Consider the following 21688-nt stretch of genomic DNA (forward strand, 5'->3'; position numbering starts at 1 on the left):
GCAGATGTCCTCCATTCTTTTCTCTCTCTCATGCAGACTTCGTGCCTGGACCTCCTGTGGCTCCACCGTCCATTCCTTCCGTCAAGAATTCAGCCGCAGCCCTGCCATCCTGAGCAGCACCTGCAGCCTAGAAGCGATGCCCAGGTTTGCCTTGTCCTCTGAGGATGAGAGCCCCTGCCGGGGGACAGCCAAAAAGGAGCGCCCCAAGTTTGTCGTTGGGGATTCTGAGATGGCAGCACCAAGGACACCCAGCAAGGGCTCAGCACTGGCAGGTGAGAGCAGGATCTCCCCGGATACTATCTGAAGCCAACAATGGTAGCAACATTTGCCAAGTTTGGTCTAATCTCCTTCATTTGGGGACAGCCAATAATGATGCAAGCAGGCCTGTCTTGTTTGTTTATTTATATCTGTATCCTGGGCTTATTATTTTTACAAATAACTCAAGGTGGCAAACACATCCAATACACCTGCTTCCTTCGATTTTCCTCACATGAACTACCCTGTGAGATGAGTTGGGCTGAGAGAGAGTGACTGGTCCAAAATCACCCAGCTGGCTTTCATGGCTAAGGAGGGACTTGAAATCATAGTGTCCAACTTTCTAGCCCAGGGGTCAGCAACCCGCAGCTCTGCAGCCCATGTGGCTCTTTCATCCCTCTGTTGCGGCTCCCTGTCGCCGGTCGGCTCCACAATTGATAGGATTAGGGCTTTTGTTTTGGACAGGTAGAGGAAAAAGGACACTGCTAGGAGCAAACTCTATGGTGGGGGAACTGGACTTCCGGTCGGCTCCAGAATTGAATGGGGGCTTTCGGTTAGGACCTTTGTGGCTCTTTAAGGTGTTTAAGGTTGCCGACCCCTGTTCTAGCCTGATGCCTTAACCACTAGAGCAGTGTTTCTCAATCTTGGCAACTTGAAGATGTCTGGACTTGAACTCCCAGAATTCCCCAGCCAGCGAATGCTGGCTGGGGAATTTTGGGAGTTGAAGTCCAGACATCTTCAAGTTGCCAAGATTGAGAAACACTGCACTAGAGTTTCATAAACTGGTTCTTTATCTTCCACAACTAGTATGTGTGGGGATAGACTGCTTCTGAACATGAGCTTTCTATTTGATTACTTGATTTCGCTTTTTAATTAATTTAATTTAAGACTAGTGACCCTTTGCAAAGAATGAGAGCCCCAAATATCAATGGAAATAAGAGAGGAAGTAGAGAACCAGGTTAAATATGTGAAAATGCAGGATTCTGCCTTATAACAGCAGGGTTCCCACAACCTATTAAACCATCAACTTGAATTAACCAAATATAATTTCCATTATTACATAACATTCTTAATCTAGACAAATAAACAGAAACCCCACCATTCTGATGGCTTAACACAATGCCTGGTTCCCACAACATACTGAATGCCAAGCAACCCAACTTTCTTGAATACTAAACTGGGATTTTGAGGAGAATCAGGCATTACATACATATTTGTTGGCTTGAGAATGGTCTGTGATGTGAACACAGGAATTGTGTTGGGTGAATTTTGGGTTAGGATTTAGCATGCTAGGTTAACCCAGATACAAACTCAGACATTTGGTCCATCAAACTTGCAGTTGTCTACAGCAATGTTTCTCAATCTTGGCAACTTTAGAAGTCATGGACTTCAACTCCCAGAATTCTCCAGCAAGCATGTGGCTAGGGAATTCTGGGTGCTGAAATCCATGCAACTTAAAGTTGCCAAGATTGAGAAACACTGATTTACAGTGACCGGTAGTGGCTCTAAAAGGTTTCAGACGGATCTTCTCCAACATCACATGGAAATGACAGGAAGGGTCTTGGGACCTTCCGAATTCAAATATCCTATCCCAAAGTTAAAGTAAAGGTAAAGGTTCTCCTCGCACATATGTGCTAGTCGTTTCCGACTCTAAAGGGCGGTTCTCATCTCCGTTTCAAAGCTGAAGAACCCGTGCTGTCCAAAGACATCTCCGTGGTCATGTGGCTGGCATGACTAAATGCCTAAGCACACGGAATGCTGTTACCTTCCCACCAAAGGTGATTCCTTTTTTTTTTCTGCTAGCATTGTTATGTGCTTTCGAACTGCTAGGTTGGCAGAATCTGGGACAAGTAACGGGAGCTCACTCGGTTACGTGGCACTAGGGCAGTGATGGCGAACCTATGGCACGCGTGCCACAGGTGGCACGCGGAGCCATTTGTCAGGGCACGCGAGGTGCTGCCCTGTTTGCTCCAGAGCCTTTATAGGAGCCTGGGGAGGGCGAAAAGAGCCTCCCCGCCCTCCGAGAGGGCCTCTGGAGGCTTCAGGGACCGTCCGGAGAGGCTTCAGGGACCGTCCGGAGAGGCTTCCCTGATGCCTTCAGAGCGCTTAAAACCACCTTCAGGGACCATCCGGAGGCTTCCCTGACGCCTTCGGAGCGCTTAAAATGACACTCTGAGCAACCTGGAAGTCACTTCCGGTTTTCTCAGAGGATCCTTTTGAGCGCTCCGAAGGCTTCAGGGACCGTCCGGACAGTCCCTGAAGCCTCCGGGGGGGCGGGGGAGGCTCTTTTCGCCCTCCCCAGGCTCCTATAAAGCCTCTGGAGCCTGGGGAGGGCAAAAAAAGCATGTAAAAATGGGGGGGTCGCGCATTGCATTATGGGTGCGGCACGCCTGCACATGACCCCCCCTGAGCTCCCCCCACTTGCTGCACTGGGGATTTGAACCGCTGAACTTCCGACCTTCTAAGCTACAGGCTGCTAAAGGTCCCCTTCTTTTCCTTCTAGCTGACCTGGCCAGCTTGAACTGTGTCCGTTTGAGGAGCAACAGCACAGGTACTAAGAGCTCTACCTCAAGAGGTCTGGACCGCGAGGGCAGTTATCGGCCCCACAAGGATTCTGCAGGGAAGCAGCCGGCATCTTCCAGTGGCAGAGTGCCAAAGTCAGCTTCAGTTTCTGCATTATCGCTTATCATCAATTCAGGTCAGTGGGACAAATAATTCCTGGTCTGTTCCCAGCACAAGTAGCAGTGCAGAAGTGGATAAAACAGGGCCAAAAACACCACTGTGGTCGCACTGAGTTCCAGATATTTTAGGAGTCCTTTAAGAGTCTTAACACCTAATAGGAGCTTGTAAACGCAACCAAGGAATGGGGCGAGATTGGCTGGAGAGCCTTTTGTGCAACTTCCTTTTATTTTTAAAAAAAGTCCTTTTTAAAAAGTACCATTAGAAAGAGTACCTGGATAGGGAGAAATCATAATTATTTATTGTATTTTTTGTTCAGTGAAGAGTGGCTAAAGCAGGGGTCACCAATCTTTCGGACCTCAGGGACCACTACATTTATAATTTTAAATCCCGCGGACCACTAATATGATCTGCCTAATGACTGGCTGGGTGGCCGCGGCTATGTGGTCATGTGACTGGGTGGGTGTGGCTAACTCGATGTCAATGACGTGGAAGAGCGCCTCGCCAGCCTCTACTCGACCCTTCCCTCCCCGCCCCACCTCACTTGCCCGCCTGGTCTCCTTAGGACCCCAACAGGAAGCAATTGCTGGAGCTAAGCGGCCACCATGAGAAAGAGTTGGCAAAACAGCTGGCTCAGTTCAAATTGGATCTGACCGAGAAGGAGGCTCAGCAGAAGCACCTCACTGAGGACAACGAGCATAGGCTTTCCAAGCGGAAGAAAGACCTGCAGGAGTAGAGGCTCAGCGGGCTGAGATGGTCGGCCAGTTCCAGGCCATGATACAGTCCCACTGAAACAAGGCCCTCCGGCTCTTTGCCACCAGTGGCGTTTCCCTCCAGCCTTCGCCCAAAGCCCTGCACCAGGAGGCTGAAGCAGACCCCAAGTCGGAATTTCTGCCGCCCTCCAACCGCACATAAAGACCCCAAAGGGGGAGACTCTCTGCAGTAACACAAACATTCATTGCACGTATCCAGCCCATCGGCTGTAGTTTGAGGACCCCTGATTTACTGCAATATAAAAAATGCAAATAATTTTTCTGCGGACCACCAAAATTTTCTTGTGGTTCCACAGTTGGTGACGGCTGGGCTAGAGGATTTTAGCTGCTGAGATCTTAGGAGACAGAACATGCACTGTTTTCTTCTGTGGGTCAAAGGCTGTTTGGCTACTAGGAATTCCTGGGTGGTTTTTTTGCATTTTGAAGTTGTCTAATATGAAGACAATACACTTAGTCCTCAACGTACAACCATTCATTTAGTGACCATTCAAAGTTGGAATGGCACTGTAATAAGTGACTTATGACTGCTTTTCACACTTAATGACTGTTGCAGCATTCGCCATGGTTGCCTGATCAAGCTTGGCAACTGGCGTTTATTTAGGATCGTATGACCTGAGACCAGAGCCAATGGGGAAGCCAGATTCACTTACCAGTCCTGTTACTAACTTAACAACTGCAGTGATCCACTTAACAATGGTGGCAAGAAAGGTCGTAAAATGGGGCAAAATTGACTTAACAGCTCTCTTGCTTCACAATGGAAATTTTAGGCTCAGTTGTGGTCGTAAATCAAGGACTACCCATAATGGATTGTTTTCAGACTTTGAGTTGTTATGGGGGAGGGTTTGTTTTGGGGGGTTTCTCCCCCCTTCTTTTGGATGTTATTGGTGATACAGAAATGCTGTGAGAAAGGGGAAAAAAAGAGAAAGTCTCCCATTATCTGCTTGCTTGGATTCTTTTCCATTGGAGATTGGTAATATTGTACTTTAGTTATCTCACCCTTATCATTGTGCTTCCCTCTTCCTTTTTTTATTTTTAATTTTTAACAGATGACTTTAGTGGGGCTGTTCTCAGAAGCCCCATCTCACCCCGCTCCCTCTCTTCCAATCCTTCATCCCGTGATTCTTCCCCAAGTCGGGACTCCATGCTTGGTGGCTCCAGCTTGCGGCCTCCCATTGTCATCTACAGCTCCGGGAAGAAGTATGGCTTCTCACTGAGGGCCATCCGTGTCTACATGGGAGACAGCGATGTTTACACTGTGCACCACATGGTTTGGGTAAGCCAAAACCACACACTTTTCTTTCGGGTTGATTGAAGGTGATGGGGAAAAAAAATGGGGGGGACATAGAAAAGCTAGTTAGGATTACCTGGTTCAGGACTGTTTAAAATCACAATGTAGGCATGGTTTAGAGATGACACTAAGATACAGGGTAGGCATTCAGGAATGCCTCATCCTAGCCTAGCTTTATATGTGGATTAAGCCCCTAAAATTTGTTTAATCAAAGTTACAGTAACAATGGTTAATAATGTGGGAGAAAGCAGCCATAAGCTAAACCATAAAGTGCAGGGGTGTCCAAACTTGGGAACTTTAAGACTTGTGGACTTCAACTCCCAGAATTCCCCAGCCAGCCATGCTAAAATTTGTTTAATCAAAGTTACAGTAACAATGGTTAATAATGTGGGAGAAAGCAGCCATAAGCTAAACCATAAAGTGCAGGGGTGTCCAAACTTGGGAACTTCAAGACTTGTGGACTTCAACTCCCAGAATTCCCCAGCCAGCCATGCTAAAATTTGTTTAATCAAAGTTACAGTAACAATGGTTAATAATGTGGGAGAAAGCAGCCAAAAGCTAAACCATAAAGTGCAGGGGTGTCCAAACTTGGGAACTTTAAGACTTGTGGACTTCAACTCCCAGAATTCCCCAGCCAGCCTGGGGAATTCTGGGAGTTGAAGTCCACAAGTCTTAAAGTTCCCAAGTTTGGACACCCCTGATAAAGTGCTATGCTTGTAAAGGGGAATGACTATAGCTCTTCAGCTTACAATAAGGCATGAATCCAGCCATTGAGTTTTTATTAATAACCGAAAAGAACTTTGCTTTGTATGATTTGTTAAGAATCATAGAATTTTTTTTAAAAAAAAGCGGGGGGGGGCAGGGGGCTTGTAGCCACATAATTCAGCTTCCAGTTTAGAGCTCTACTGTAACTGACCTTAAGAGCTTCAGATAGAAAATGTCATTCCCCATTTTTGGGACTGAAATCCTTTAATTCAACAGCAAGCAAAATGGGGTTGTCACTTTGGCAGATGTGTAGATGATTTGCAATAGATGTGCAAGGATTAAATGCTCCTAATAATCACCAGGAAGCATCTTTTGCTCCCTAAATCACTTTGTTGAAAAAGAACACTTTGGAGGAAAATCAGGAATGAGGGTTTTTGGTTTTTTTGATGGATGTTTGGCAGGTTTTCTAAATGCAGTCATAAATTGCTAGCCAGGTAATTGTTAACAAAAGGATAACTGAAAACAGAAACAGCAGAGACACTTAACTCCTAACGGGGTTCAGCGCCTTTCCAAAAACAAGGCCAGACATTCTACCAAGTGGATATGAAAAACAGGTTGAAAGAGAAAGATTCCAGCTCGATCCTAACAGAAAACCAGCAACCAAATACTTAAAAATCACCCGGGCCCTATGGATTCCATCTTAGGGTACTTCTACTTGTGCTGTCAGGGATGAGGTGGCTCAGGGTGTCAGGCCTGTAGTGTCAGGGGCTAAGACATTGAGCTTGTCGATCAGAAAGGTTGGCAGTTTGGCGGTTCGGATCCCTAGCGCTGCATAACGAAGTAAGCTCCCATTACTTGTCCCAGCTTCTGCCAACCTAGCAATTCAAAAGCACGTGAAAAATGTAAGTGGAAAAATAAGGACCACCTTTGGTGGGAAGGTAACAGCGTTCCATGCGCCTTCGGTGTTTAGTCATGCTGGCCAGATGATCACGGAGATGTCTTCGGACAGCGCTGGCTCTTCAGCTTTGAAAAGGAGATGAGCACCGCCCCCCTAGAGTCAGTAGCAACTAGCACATATGTGCAAGGGGAGCATTTACCTTTACCTTACTTGTGCTGAACCTCTGTAGGTTCACTTTCTCTTTGAGGATCTGAAGAAGTATAGTATGTGTTACAACTCAGGCTTCTGGCAAAAGCTAAGGTCTCAATATGCTTATGAACCTGGCTTTAACATACAGCAACAGCAGAACCTTTGATCCTAGGCTATAATCTCACCCATAACAGACAGACATGTTTAAAAAATTCAAATCTCCCCACTCCCTGAAATTTCTAAAGTGGTTTACCAGAGAATAATAAAATTTCAACAATGACAATCAAAGACATCAAAGCAGTAGCTGAACAGTCATGGGTTGTGCACTGGGTCAGAATCCCAAATTCACTTTATTTCCAAGCTGGAATTCTGAAACGTGGGTTTTACTGGGTGCTCGTCTTTTCTGCTGGTTTGGGAGCAAATGAAGTGAAAGGGAGAGTGACTGGAGAAGTCTGTGAAAGAGAAAGCTACTTGCATACTTAATTCTCCATCTTCCTGTATAAGGAAATATATTTGCAAACATAAGTCAGAAGCCTTTTCAGGGACGATGATCTATCTGTTCATTTCTGTCATAGAATGTGGAGGATGGGAGCCCGGCTCATGATGCAGGACTCCGAGCAGGAGATCTCATCACTCATGTGAACGGGGAGTCGGTCCTGGGTTTGGTTCACATGGATGTCGTAGAACTTTTGCTGAAGGTATGTATCTTCAGCCAGAAATAAGACCAATTGAGTTCCAGAAATAACAAGCAAGCACCTTTATTCTGCTTAATCCAAAACAGGTAGACCCAGTGGTGGGTTGCAGGCGGTCCATGAGGCCGCCGCCGGGCCCATTCCAACCGTACCGGTTGGAACGGGATTTGAAACCCACCACTGGGTAGACCCCAACTTACAACTGCAATTGGGACTAGAATTTGCTAAGCAAAGCGGTTATTAACTGAGCTGCACCTGATTTTATGACATTGTTTGCCACAGTTGTTAAGCGAATAACTGCAGTTAAGTGAATGATATGGTCATTAAGAGAATCTGGCTTCCCCCGTTGATTTTGCTTGTCGAATGTTGGCTGAGAAGGTTGCAAATGGCAACCACAAGACTCCATGATCCTGCAACCATCATAAATAGTGCCCAAATTTTGATCATGTGTCCGGACACATGCTGCAACAGTCAAAGGTGCGAGGACCAATTGTAAAAGTCCCTTTTTCAGTTCTGCTGTAATTCAGACAGTTGCTAAACAAATGGTTGTGATTGGAGGATTACCTGTAATGTGAATGTATTCTCTCCATAAGTGTCTGCAGCATTTCTGTGAATGGTGGGGCATATCACGTATGGCCTTTTGGGAGAGTCTGACAGCTCTCCATTGTGTCCCTCTTGCAGAGTGGAAACAAGGTGTCCCTGAGGACAACTGCCCTGGAGAACACTAGCATCCGAGTGGGCCCTGCTCGCAAGAATAGTTCCAAGACACGGATGGCCCGTCGGTGTAAGAAGAATCACAAACGGGACAGCCAGAACAAGTAGGTAGCTGGCATCAGGCAACAAAGTTAATAGTTAATTGGTGTTGAATTGAGGAAGGTAACTAAGACGAGCTTGGAATTGGGTGAGGCATGGTGCTTTGGATGAGTGGAGCAACTTGCCTCCAGAAGTTGTGAATGCTCCAACACTGGAAGTTTTTAAGAAGAGATTGAATATCCATTTGTTTGAAATGGAATAGGGTTTCCTGCCTAAGCATGGGGTTGACCTGCTTAGAAGACCTCCAAAGTCCCTTCCAACTCTGTTATTCTATTCTGTATCTATCTATCTATCTATCTATCTATCTATCTATCTATCTATCTATCTATCTATCTATCTATCTATCTATCATCTATCTATCTATCTATCTATCTATCATCATCATCTACCTACCTACCTAGTCATCCATCCTTTATCTATCTATCCATCCATCCATCCATTATCTATCTATCTGTCATCTACCTACCTACCTACCCACCCACCTACCTACCTACCCATCCATCCATTATCTATCTATCATCTATCTATCTATCTATCATCTATCTATCTATCTATCTATCTATCTATCTATCTATCTATCTATCTATCTATTAATGTTTAAAAATTTAACTCTGTGCCTATATTGACTATATATAACCATCTTTGCTTTCTTTTGATCCCCACTCATACTTGGGCTTAGAGGTTAGCAACAGCTCAAGCCAAAACCCCGCTTCTCAGCCCTGCCTGGGGGGCGGTCCGGGCTCTTCGGGGCGCATCCTCCCAGCCAACTCTTTGCCCCGGGAATCTTCTGAAGGTGCAGGGAAAGGCGTTGCTCCCGGCGCTGCGGTCCCTACAAAAGAATCGGCTTCCTCCTCCGTTTGCCCTTTGCCCAGCCGAGGGCCTCCCCGCCCCGGCTGCAGAAGAAAGAGGCTTTAGGTTTGCGCGGCGCCAACCCCGCAGAGGCGCGCTCCCGAGACTGCTGGTGGGTTGTGGGACCTTCTCGGTTCCGCGACTGCTGCTCCCTCCACCTTCCCCGAGACTGACAAAACAGGGGGGGGCAGGGACAGTTACCTGGGTGCGTGGGGTGGTGGTGCGGTTTGCCTGGCGCTGGGCTCACCTGCTTATCGGCCGCCCAGCTCCGGCGGGGGCTCCGGGCCGCTTGACCGCCGCTGGCTCCCTCCACCGCCACGGAGCAGCGCCGCCCCCAGCCCCCGCGGGGCGCTCCAGCCCACAGCGAAGGCGTCCTCAGGCGTGGTTGCGGGCCTGCTTCGGCTTACCGGAGCTCTGTCCGCAGCAGCCCCCGCGGTGGTGGCAGCCCAGCCTCCGGATCCCGCCTCCCGTCGTCAGCCCCGCAAGCCTCTAGCCCGGGCGAGAAGGCGAAGGCGCTTGGCCGCGGTCCCTCCCTGCCCCTCCCGCCGCCCTGACACCCCCCTCTCCCCGCTGCTGCTGGATCGCTCCCCTGTGCCAAGACGGCCAGGCAGGCTGGGGGGGGGAGGCCGCGGCATGCTGGGATTCGTAGTTTCCCCGGTGGCTTCCCTCTTCCCTCTTCCCTTCAAGATTCAAGATTTTCCCACGGCACACCAGGCAACATCTCGCGGCACACTAGTGTGCCGCGGAACAGTGGTTGAAAAACACTGATCTATCTATCATCTACCTACCTACCTATTCATCCATCCTTTATCTATCCATCCATCCTTTATCTATCCATCCATCCATTATCTATCTATCTATCTATCTATCTATCTATCTATCTATCTATCTATCATTCATTCATCTACACGCCTATCTGTTGTTGGAGCAGAATGTGGTCATCATTTTAATCCGGTAAGGAAGGTCTTTCATGGTTTGTGAGTTGACCAACCTCTTCTTCTACCTGTACATGTTCTACAGGTTACCTGAACATCCTTGTCCCTCTTTTTCTGGGAGCCCCCTAAAGCCTTCTAAACCTGTCCTGAAACTTGGCAGCAAAATGTTGATTTTTGAAGAGATTGTCAGCATTTTCCTAAATATACTGAAAATAAATACAGTAGTACCTCGGTACTTGTTGTTAATTGATTCCGGGAGGTACGAAAAATGAGTACCAAACAATTTTTTCAGAAATAATGTACTGAGTCATGAGGCAACTGATAGTGACAAGTTCTAGCTTGTGTGTTGTGTACCAAACAAACAATGAGCAGCAAGACAAAATGTTCATGTCAAAATGCATTGAGTGCCAAATTCAAGGAGTTTCAAAGCAGTTGAGTGCCAAGGTGCCACTGCATGTAAAATCTCACAAGCCTCTTATCCATCGAGTCAGCTGCAGTGACTCAGCCACACCTCTGTAACCCTCAGAGCTCCAATCTTTTAAAACAGAATAAATATATATACCCTCACCACAAGACATTCTTCCTCCACTTATGTTCTTGCTTCAGTGATGTTTTATCTGTTGATGCTAAAACTGGCTGAGTAGGACAGGGCAATGATTTGAAGTCTACATCGAGACGCAGCTGATAAATCAAAGCTCAAATCAACAATCGTTCTGGTAAGTCTCAGCCTAGTTCTTCAGATGTTGGAACCCTTAGCAAGTGTCCTTCTCCCTTCCTCCTCCTCCCACTCCTTCCTAGACGGAAATCCCTATTCAAGAAGATCTCAAAGCAAACTTCCGTTCTGCACACCAGCCGCAGTTTTTCCTCTGGGCTCCATCATTCTCTCTCATCCAGCGAGAGCCTTCCTGGATCCCCAACACACAGCTCCTCTCCTGGATCTACCGCTTCTTGCCGCAGCCCTGTCCCGGATTTTGTGCCAGGTAGGAGCTTGTGAATCTCTCACAAAGTCCTTTTCTCACCTAGACTTCTTCATCAGCTACGTCTGTTGGGATGAGTAAAAGTTGTAAGAGCCGTGGTGGCGCAGTGGTTAGAATGCAGTGTGGCAGGCTAACTCTGCTGATTGCCAGCAGTTTGATTCTCACCAGGCTCAAGGTTGAGTCAGCCTTCTATCCTTCCGAGGTCGGTAAAGTGAAGACCCAGATTGTTGGGGGCAATAAGTTGACATTTGTAAACCGCTTAGAGAGGGCTGTAAAGAACGATGATGCGGTATATAAGTCTCAAGTGTTATTGCTATTATTTTTCCCTAAAATTATAAGTTCTATTATGCAGACCACCTGGCTTATTTGCATTTCCACTCAAACTGAACACATTATCCTTTATGTAAAAAAATCCACCAGGGCAATCCTTGATTTACCACTACAGTTGAGTCTATTTCTACTGCTAAGTGAGACATTTGTTAAGTGAGTTTTGCCCTGTTTTATGAACTTTCCTGCCACGGTTGTTAAGTTAGTAAAACAGTTGTTACGTGAATCTGGCTTCCCTGTTGACTTTGCTTGTCAAAGGGTCACAAAAGGGGATCACATGAGCCCAGGACACTGCAACCGTCATAAATATGAATGAAGTTGCCAAGCATCTGAATTTTGATCACGTGACCAAGGGGATGCCACAACAGTCGTAAGTGTGAAAAACTCATAGGTCCCTTTTTTTCAGTGCCAGTATAATTTTGAACAGTCACTAAACAAACTTTTGTACTTGTCTTTAAGTAACTAGTGGGAAGGTTTTTGGAAGTAATTCCTATTAAGAAGTTTAGCATTTACGTTTATCCATCTATTACACCCCAGTTGCTCTAGATTTTATCAGCACATCCTGTTGCTTTTAGGACTCTCTTCTCAAGCTGCTGGTTGAATAATTACTTTCATTAAAGAGTAAAGCTTCAGACTTTGTTTCTTGCTGTAACCGTGAATTAATTACTGAAAAGAAAAGTTAGACTCCTCGGATTACTTCTTTACTTTGACCAAAAGGTTAATCTTGATCTCTGTTATTAACAGATTTATCTTCTTTATCAAAGTGGAGAAGTTTTAGCAAGCAAAGCCCAGCTGTTTGAAAAGAGAAATCATACAGGCTCCTTGATTTATTAAAAGAGTTCATAAAAACACAGTCCTTTCCCACCCTGTTGTGAAATAATAGAATATGCATAATAATAATAAAAAGATTCTGTGTCACTCTACTACAAAGTGACTTTAAGAAAAGACAATGTATTAAAAACAATGAAAATTCCAAAAAACAAATGACAGGAACAGAACAAGAAAAAGGATAAGGGGTGCCACCACTGAGAGGTTTTGTAGATAAAACCCCCTCAGTGATGGGACACTCAACCAGACTTCTCTCCATAATCCAACTGAACAGGTACATTCCAGTGGTGGGTTCCGGATCCCTTCGCAACCGGTACGCTGCGACGGGGCCGGGCGTCCACCAAGTGCACACCCGCTGCACACACATGTGCGCCCACTGCCCTGCGACACTCCAGCTGCTCAGCGGAGTGGAGCACAGGTGCTGTACGCAAATGGCCGGTTGGGTCAAATACAGGTAAGGAATGTGGGCGGGCTGTCCAAAGCACCATTCCTGTACGGTGCCTGCTTCTCCCAGCAGGCACCAGTATGCCCGTATCGGGACGTACCGGTGGAACCCACCACTGATACATTCATTTCAGAGTAGTGGACTTGAATATATCTATGCCCTAAGCCATATAGGATGATAATTATTTTGTGGATCTTTTTAATCGAAATGTTTTTGATTTATTGAAACTTTAAGCATGTGGGTTAATATCACATTTATTTGGAAATGGTGTCTCCAGCCATGTATTAACGCATCAAGCTTTTAAAGGCTTGTTAGAATAAACTAATTCTAGGCTAACAGTTTGAAGTACATATTTTGTGTGTTTGTACTTTTAATATAAAGGCAGTCAACAGTGGTAGAAGTATCTGTTGCTACCAGATATATACAGTATGTTCCTCCTAATTGCTTTCTATTTTTGTCAGATTCTGTCTCTCCCCAGAGTCCCTCTCCAGCCTCCAGCACCCCGACTTCTCCAGCAGGACAGATCCGACCCAGTTCCCTACACGGCTTAGCCCCAAAAGTCAGCAGTCATCGCTACAAGGTTGGGCGCCGCAAATCAACCAGCAGCATCCCACCTTCCCCATTGGCCTGCACTCCTTCTTCCGTCCCCCAACCTCCCTCCCCACAAAGATCCCCTTCCCCACTTCCATTGTTTACAAAGAACGTCCAGGCATTCCAAGGCAAGACCTTGTCTCCCCCCACCATGGTCCGTCAAGTGTCCCGGCCTCGCAGTGCAGACAGCTCCCGTTCCCCACTTCTCAAACGAGTCCAGTCCACAGAGAAAATCCCTACTTCCCTGGCTGAAAAAGTGGTTGGCAGCCGGAAACTCAACCTGGAGACGCCCAACTTGGGAAATGGAGGTGCCAGAGAGAGTTGCATGGTCACCCTGGGAGATGCTGGTATTTCTCGGCTTCGGGACTGGTCTGAGGAACGTCACGATCGAGACCACGAAGTTGTGGTGATGCGGCGGCTGAACTTATCTGAACGCCGGGACTCTTTCAAGAAGCAAGAAGCAGTTCAGGAGGTGAGCTTTGATGAGCCAGAACTGACATCCGGTGGTGAGGTCCCAGCAGAGAGTAAACCTGGAGACTGGCAGCGTGGACCCCATGCAGCTTCCTGGGTAGAGGACGGGTCCTACTGCTCACCTGTCCCTGATCCCCTCGTGCCCCTCGTGCCTGACATTGCAGTGCAAGGGGATGAGCCAGCAGGAATCACAGCCACATGGGAATGCCAAGGATCATATCCTGTCCATTTGGAGGCCCGGGTCTACACTGAGCAAGATGATGGGACAGTGGCCGTTGAGTACAAGAGTGTCTCCTCCCAGCACTGGGGAAATTGGGAACAGAAGGAGTCTTCGCCCACTGTTGTAGTCACACACAGGACAACCCATGGGGAGAAGGCAGTGAACTCACCTTCACCCTCCCGGAAGTGACAATTACCGGAGAATTTGGAAAAGTGACTGGGAGACCTGTTAAAGCCACTTGTCCCTAGCGGAGTAAAGGGGGTGCTTCAAAGAAAGTAAGCTAATGCCAAGGATTGAGAACTTTGGGGTCCCGTTTTCATTCTGCTGATGGGGTCTTTTCCAGCTATTTACCACATCCTCCTCCTTCTTGGGCAGCACTCCATGTTCCTCCTCATAGGGCAGGGTTGGTGGTGATTCAGGCTGGAGATAAAGGCAATGCTGCTTTTTTACTAATTAGAAACATTCCCATTTCCTAAAACCAAGCATTAAATTTTCCCATCCACGCACTGGGTATCTTCTGGAGTGTGACTATTCTCCACAATTAATAATTTTTTCCCACTGTCCCCTCAGCTACTGCCGAATGTGAGAAAAGGTAACAAATTAAATAGTAAAAGCGTACGAAATATCTTTTCTGCCTTGTGTAAGTAGCTAGGGGCAGAATCGGTTCATTCTGGGGAGCCTCTTCTCTTGCATTGAAACTGGTCAAAGGAGGAATTGTAGCAGTGGTTGGAAAACTCCAGATCCCAATCCTGTGACATCTGTAAACGTTGCAGTGCCTATGTATGCCGTTGATACCCTAACCTAATGCCAGCTCTTGTCTTGCAAACATTTGATCTAAAATTGAGAAGAAAAGCCAAGGGGGTAAACAAGGAAAGAAAATCAGTGTGGTCCTGTTCAGTTTATATCCAGAAACTTTCATCGGAGATTTCGGTTCCATTGCATTATCTTTTCTATCTATGACCTTGAGACTTTCTTTTGGGGGGGGGGGGGGGACTGTTGTAGGGATTCCCATTTGGTTGTATCCTAGTTACCGTGGAAGAATAAGGTGGGGATTCTTCATCCTGCACCCACGAATCTACTGCAAAATCCCACGAAAACGGGGGAATGAGATTTGGATCACATCGTCTCCCTCTTTACATCTTCTCTACAGCAAATGGAAACTTTTTGGAGGGTTGTGGGGGGGGGGGGTGTCGTCAAAAAGGTTTTGAAGGAGGCTGTGTCTTTGAATGTGAGTCAGACACATCAACACACCTTCCAAATGATGCACTCATTCTCAGTAGGCCACAGCCAAATGCATAGAGGTTCCAATTCGACTTTAACAACAGTTCAAAGTTATGATGGACTCAGAAAAGCTACCAGTTGTCTTCAAAGTTACGCCTGCCACACCACCTCCTGCAGTCATGCAAGTGCAGTTTGGGCGCTTGGCAACTGGCTCGCTTTTGCAACCAGTTGTGGTCTCCTGTGGTCATGTGATCACAGTTTATGACATTTTTAAAATGACATCCGGTCACATGGTGACTTGACTTACGACCCCAACAACGTATAACCAAAATCCCTGGCTCAATGGTGGTCATAAATTGAGGGTTAGTCAGTTCTTATTGGCAATTCCAATGAAGGATCCTAAGTATCAGGGTAGCAAGAAATACCTTTCTCTCTGCGTGAGACTTTGCCAGCTTAGTTCAAAGGTTAGATCTAGAATAAGACAACACTCTCTTTTTTGGGGGGAGGCTGGCTTTTGGTACTGTCCATGGGGTTTTCAGTTGCAATGTATGGCTGTGAAAGTTGGACTATAAGAAAGGCTGAGTGCCAAAGAATGGAGGCCTTTGAACTATGGTGCTGGAGAAGATTTCCTGCGAGTCCCTTGGACTGCAAGGCGATCAAACCGGTCAGTCCTAGAGGAGATCAACCCTGACTGCTCTTTCGAAGGTCAGATCCTGAGGAGGAAACTCAAATACTTTGGCCACCTAATGAGAAGGAAGGAGTCACTGGAGAAGAGCCTAATGTTGGGAATGATTGAGGGCAAAAGAAAAACGGGACAACAGAGAATGAGGTGGCTGGATAGAGGCACCGAAGCAGTAGGCGTGAGCTTAAATGGAGGATGGTAGAGGACTGGAGGAACGTTGTCCATGGGGTCACAATGGGTCAGACACGACTCTGCAACTAACAACGAGACAACTCTAATTTGCCATTCCATGTCCTATTTTGTCCTGCTTGCTTCTTTTAAATTTCCCCTTAGTATCTAGGAAGTTGCAGTTGCCAAGTTGGAACAGTCTGTCCTATTTTTTCAAAGACAGCTATCCAGGATTATTTTTTAAGTTTAATCTGGATGTAAGGATGGGTCCCTGCAGATGAACGTGGCTTGGTGGGCAGTTGGGTGAGAGTCAAAAGCAAGACGTTTCTGAAAGTGTATATCCAGCTCTGCATTCTCTCTTTCTAAGGTTTATTGAATGCTTAAAATAAATGCAGGTAATCCTTGATTTATGGCCACAATTGGACTGGAATTTCCATCGTAAATTGTGGTCATAAGTAAAGAGGAATCCAGTTTTATGATGTTTTTTCTGGTAGTCATGTAGCAAATTGGACAGTCGTTAAACAAATCCAGTTCCCCTTTTTGTTGGAAATAGGTTTTTTTAAAAAGGATCACAATCACATGTCCATAGGACATTGCAACCAATTGTAAATGTGAGTCAGTTCCCAAGCCCTTCAATTGTGATCCTGCGACTGTAGAGAGGATGCAACAGTTGTCAGTGTGAGTGTACATCATTACATTGCTTTCTCCAAGGTCATCATAACTTTGAACCATTGTTAAATGAACAATTGATAGTTGAGGTCTGCTTGCAATCGGTTACATCTTTCCCTGATATCCCCTGATGATATTCTTTTCCTCAAATGCTACTTGTGGTTCCTTATCCTTTTACAAAACCACAAGATCAAGGCCTGATATAGTCACAGTGGCTGAACTGCAGTTATTTCATAATGTTCAGATGTCTTCTAATCACCAATTTGTGGTCCTCTCAATAACCTTTTTACCCAAAGTGCATTTATAACTGCTGGCAGCAGTACACACTTTACATTTTGTTTCATTGGGGAAAGCTCTGTTTCCCCTCCTTTTTTGAGGGGTGGGAGGTAATTTTTAAGCTCTTATTTGAGCTGTTGCCCAGCACATGAAGGAAAATTGGCTTCTTTTTCACAGAAGGGAGGAACTAGGCTTGATGGCTCCCAAGTAAAAATTCATAGAAAACTGTCACTGGCACATGATAAATGCTTTCCCAGAGGGAAGGAGGAGGAGGGGAAGAACTCCAAATCCTTTTTCCTAAACCATTTTCACAAAAATCTCATCCAACGTGGAAAACAGAGGCTAGTGAATTATCAATTTCAACACTGGTAACCTCTCAATTATACCAGTACCTACAGGAGTTCCTCTTTAAAATGATGATTCAAGGAATGAGCAACGTACAGTTAGTTCGCCACTTGCAACCATGATTGAGTCCAAAGTTTCTGTTGCTAAGCAGGACAGTTGTTAAGTGAGTTTTGCCCCATCAGAGCCATGAGTTGTAGAAGTGCAGAATTGCAGGCAAATTCTGCCAACTGCCAGCAGTTCGATTTTCACCGGCTCAAGGATAGCTTTCCATCCTTCCGAGGTCAATAAAATGTGGACCCAGATTGTTGGGGGCAATAGGCCAACTCTGTAAAACCGCTTAGAGATGTAAAGCACTGTGAAACGGTATGTAAGCCTCAGTGCTATTGCTATTTTACTACTTTTGCCACAGCTGTTAAAACATCACACTGGTTGTCATTAAGTGAATCTGGCTTTCCGCTATTGATTTTGCTTGCCGGAAGGCAGCTGGGAAGGTTACAAATTGTGATCACACAATCACACATGTTAGTGCAGCTGTCATAGATACATACCAGTTGCCAAGTGCCTGAATTTTGATCATGTGACTCTGGGAATGCTGCCGTGGTTATAAGTGTGAAAACCGGGCATGAGTCACTTTTCCAGTGCCATTGTAACTTCAAATGGTCACTAAACGAATGGTTGTAAGACAAGGACTACCTGAAATGTGTAACCGATAATGACTTAGTTTTGGCCAACGACAAAGCCAAGGAAGTTACTTAATTCTGGCAGTTTAAAGTTTGATTTAGACACGGAAGAAAAACAAAAAGCTGAGAACTACCTGTACTCCTTACTCAACTAAGGTGAGGAGCTGCTGAGCCACCACCATTGTCCTCCTTTTCCTCAAAATGCTTCCCTTCAGTGCCAACAACATGAGGTGGCACCACTTCAGGTTCTCCTTTCCCGCCAAGCCACTGTACTGGTTGGTCTGGTTTTTTTCTCTGAAAATATTTTCGCTATAGGCCATGGAAATAGTTCGCAGGATTTGACTGGTCCTTTTGCTGGACAGTAGAAGGCCAAATTTTGTCTGGTGCTGGAAATCCTGTGCCTAGAGGCTCACATTCATTGTCGTCCAGCCCAGGAATGCTTAATGGCTCTTTGTGATCTGCCAGGAGGGCAAAGTGTAAAGATTTCCTTGAGTCACACTCAGTTTCATCTGGCTTTACAAATGTGCCTGTAGTTTTATTGGCGACTATATGACGTGGATCGTCATTTCTTTCTTTGGGGATTTTTTAAAATTTCCAGTTGAGCAGCCAGCTAGAGACTTCTCAATTACCTATCATCCAAGCATTAACCTGGCTAAACGCAGCTTAAGTTTCTCAAGATCAGCAATAAACCATGTTTCTTACATATGCTACTTGGGTTGCAGGAGGCAGGTTACTTTTCAAATCATTCCCCCATATTTGCTTTCTGTGGGCCTTCTGAGCTTCTCCAAATGGATTTGGGTTTCCTCAGGCTCCTTTCCTTTACCTGTAAATGCTGAGGAGATTTACACTGGGGAAGGAGAGTAGATTTTGATCTCTTCTGATCAGATTTACACTGGGGAAGGAGAGTAGATTTTGATCTCTTCTGGTGTCCTTTTTCTCTCAAAGCTCACCAAGATACATCCAAAACAGGCGTTCTTCAAAAGAAGAGCCATTTATCATTTTTAATACGCCACACTTTTCGCAATGGCATTACACAAAATGGTATCATGACTCCCTACACAAGCGCTAACGTCTTCAGGTTAATAAAGATTCTTTTCAAAATAAAGGTGATAAAACAACTGGGCCAGGGGAAAACAAATCTCAACGTATAAGCAGGGGTCTCCAACCTTGGCAACTTTTTAGACTTGTGGACTTCAACTCCCAGAATTCCTCAACCAACATGAGGAATTCTGGGAGTTGGAGTCCACAGGTCTTTAAAGTTGCCAAAGATGGAAGATCCCAGTATCCCTTTCTTCCTCACTGCCAAGAGAAAGACTGCATTTTGAAAGGAACTCTACATTTTAGGCCAGCCCTCTGATGCCCTTGGGAGGAACTGGAACTACACTTCTCAGAATTAGCATACTGGCCTGGGAATTTCAGGTGCCAAAAAGTACATCTGGAAGGCATTGAGTTGGGAAAGAAGAGTTTAGGCATATTTGGGTCTGCGTGTCACGGCTTCTGGAAATCGTAATATTTCTGTCCTGCAGTTGAGAAAAGTTGTTCATTGGGTGTGGTGGGAAGAAATGTTTTGACAGAAGTTTCCATACTTTTTATTCATTGCATCACTGTAACATTTCCACTCTGGGACTTCAGCTACACGACGAATGCTGCAAGCAGACCGTCAGTTAAGATTAACATCCAAAGATCTCCAAAATAAAAAGCACATGGTAAGACTTTAGAATGACATGTGTGCCTGTTATTTCAAGAATTTCTGAGTAACATCCCGATTTAAGTTAATCAAATCAAAAATGAATAGGACAAGATGAGTCATTATGACAAATTTCCTTATAGGTTTCAGTGTGCATAACTTAAATTTATTTACTGTCCTTTCACAAGAAGCAGGTCTGAAATGAAGCATTAAAATAGAGGAACTAAATTTCTCAAAATAAGGCATGTTGCACATCAGATGTATCTGAAATGTTTTTTTAAAGGAGCAAACTGCATTCATTTACCTGAAAATTATAGTACATTTTATTCCTAAATGAAAATATCAGCCTGCTGCTATCTTTACATATTTGAGGAATCTCAACTCTACTTTAGCTCCAGAATGTCGATGGAGATTCTCAGTCATCTAGGACATGGTTGTCCCAAAGGTGTTTTTTCAAGAAGCAACTGGAGGGGACTGGAGACTAAAACATATGAAGAACAGTTGCAGGAACTGGGTATGTCTAGTTTAATGAAAAGAAGGACTAGGGGAGACATGATAGCAGTGTTCCAATATCTCAGGGGTTGCCACAAAGAAGAGGGAGTCAAACTATTCTCCAAGGCACCTGAGGGTAGAACAAGAAGCAATGGGTGGAAACTAATCAAGGAGAGAAGCAACTTAAAACTGAGGAGAGATTTCCTGACAGAACAATCAATCAGTGGAACAGCTTGCCTCCAGAAGTTGTGAATGTCCCAACACTGGAAGTTTTTAAGAATATGTTGGATAAACCATTTGTCTGGTGTAGGGTTTCCTGATTAAGCAGCGGTTGGACTAGAAGACTTTCCAACTCTGTTATTCTATCTATTCTTGTTTTATGTTTGAAGATGTTTAGCTCCGGGAGTATGGGCTGGCATATGTAGGAGACACCTCCATTTCCCCCCATAACTCCATGAGGCATGTTGAGTAAAGGGCAACTAACAAGCTTCCCTACAAGACACAGTCCATTGATCTTTTCATTCTCTCTCATTTACTCATTTAGACCTCATAAAAGCTCTAGGCAGATTGGAGATGAGGATATTTGTTCCAATCACAGAGCCTGTTCTGTAATATTACATGCATTACAGAAAAAGTAGAAACAGTTATAGGTCTTAAACCTAACCATGGTGTGATGAGAAAAAGTGATTTATGAACTTTAACAGACTGTACAAGAAAACATCCCACAGATTACTTGGGCTTCATGTTGATCAGGTATGTCCAACCTTGGTAACTTTTAAAACTTATGAACTTTTAACTCCCAGAATTATACAAGTCTTTAAATTGTCAAGGTTAGACACCCTGATTTAGATAAATGAGCTTGAACTGTCTCAGAAAAGACATACGGTAGTAATCAGTACAGATAGTCCAAAACTTTTAGCGACCTTTCAAGGTTACAATGGCAATGAGAAAAGAGACTTAGAATTTATCCTCACACTTATGCTACGGCATCCCTATGGTTACATAATGAAAATTTGGGTGCTTGACTATCCGTACATATTTATAATAGTTGCAGCATCCCAGGGTCCTGTGATCACCATTTGCAACCTTGAGGGGTGTGTCAGGGTTGTATTTGACCTTGGGGGGCTGGAGGGACATGGTAGCTCAACATCACTCATTGAGGCTCCATTTTTGGCCATGATGGCCTCCTGCAGCCCTCTGTTAGTGAAATGGAGCTCGGAAGGGCCCACTCCCAAGCTGTTTTCACTGACAGAGGGCTGCAGAAGGCCGTCGCAGCCAAAAACGGACCCCAGGAGGCCTGTGTGGCCCTCCTGAGCTCTGTTTTTGCTGACAGAGGGCTGCAGGAGGCCATTGGGGCCAAAAACGGAGCCCGGGAGGCCTGTGTGGCCCTCCCGAGCTCTGTTTTTGCTGGCAAAGGCACCGCGGGCCGGTCCATTGCTATTTCCAGGGCAGGCTGGAGGGCCAGATCTAAGCACTCTGCAGGCCATTTGACACCCCTGCAATCAGGAAAGCTGAATTTGCTTTAAGATTGCA

The 21688-nt window shown here is 45.5% G+C and overlaps 1 protein-coding gene across 3 annotated transcripts in view; it reads left to right on the forward strand.

Moving 5' to 3' along the window:
• MAST3 (microtubule associated serine/threonine kinase 3) overlaps positions 1-19696 on the forward strand; it is a 103630-nt gene extending 83934 nt beyond the window's left edge. For all 3 annotated transcript variants that reach the window (XM_081935140.1, XM_081935139.1, XM_081935141.1), the window contains 7 exons: positions 37-272; positions 2759-2953; positions 4754-4980; positions 7363-7485; positions 8161-8297; positions 10875-11056; positions 13115-19696. In XM_081935140.1, the coding sequence (XP_081791266.1) occupies positions 37-272; positions 2759-2953; positions 4754-4980; positions 7363-7485; positions 8161-8297; positions 10875-11056; positions 13115-14124 (2110 nt within the window). In that variant the 3' untranslated portion in view covers positions 14125-19696. The remainder of the gene's footprint in view (positions 1-36; positions 273-2758; positions 2954-4753; positions 4981-7362; positions 7486-8160; positions 8298-10874; positions 11057-13114) is intronic.
• Positions 19697-21688: the final 1992 nt, after the last annotated feature.

Source organism: Natrix helvetica (assembly GCF_964273705.1).
Source record: "Natrix helvetica genome assembly, chromosome: 1".
NCBI lineage: Eukaryota > Metazoa > Chordata > Lepidosauria > Squamata > Natricidae > Natrix > Natrix helvetica.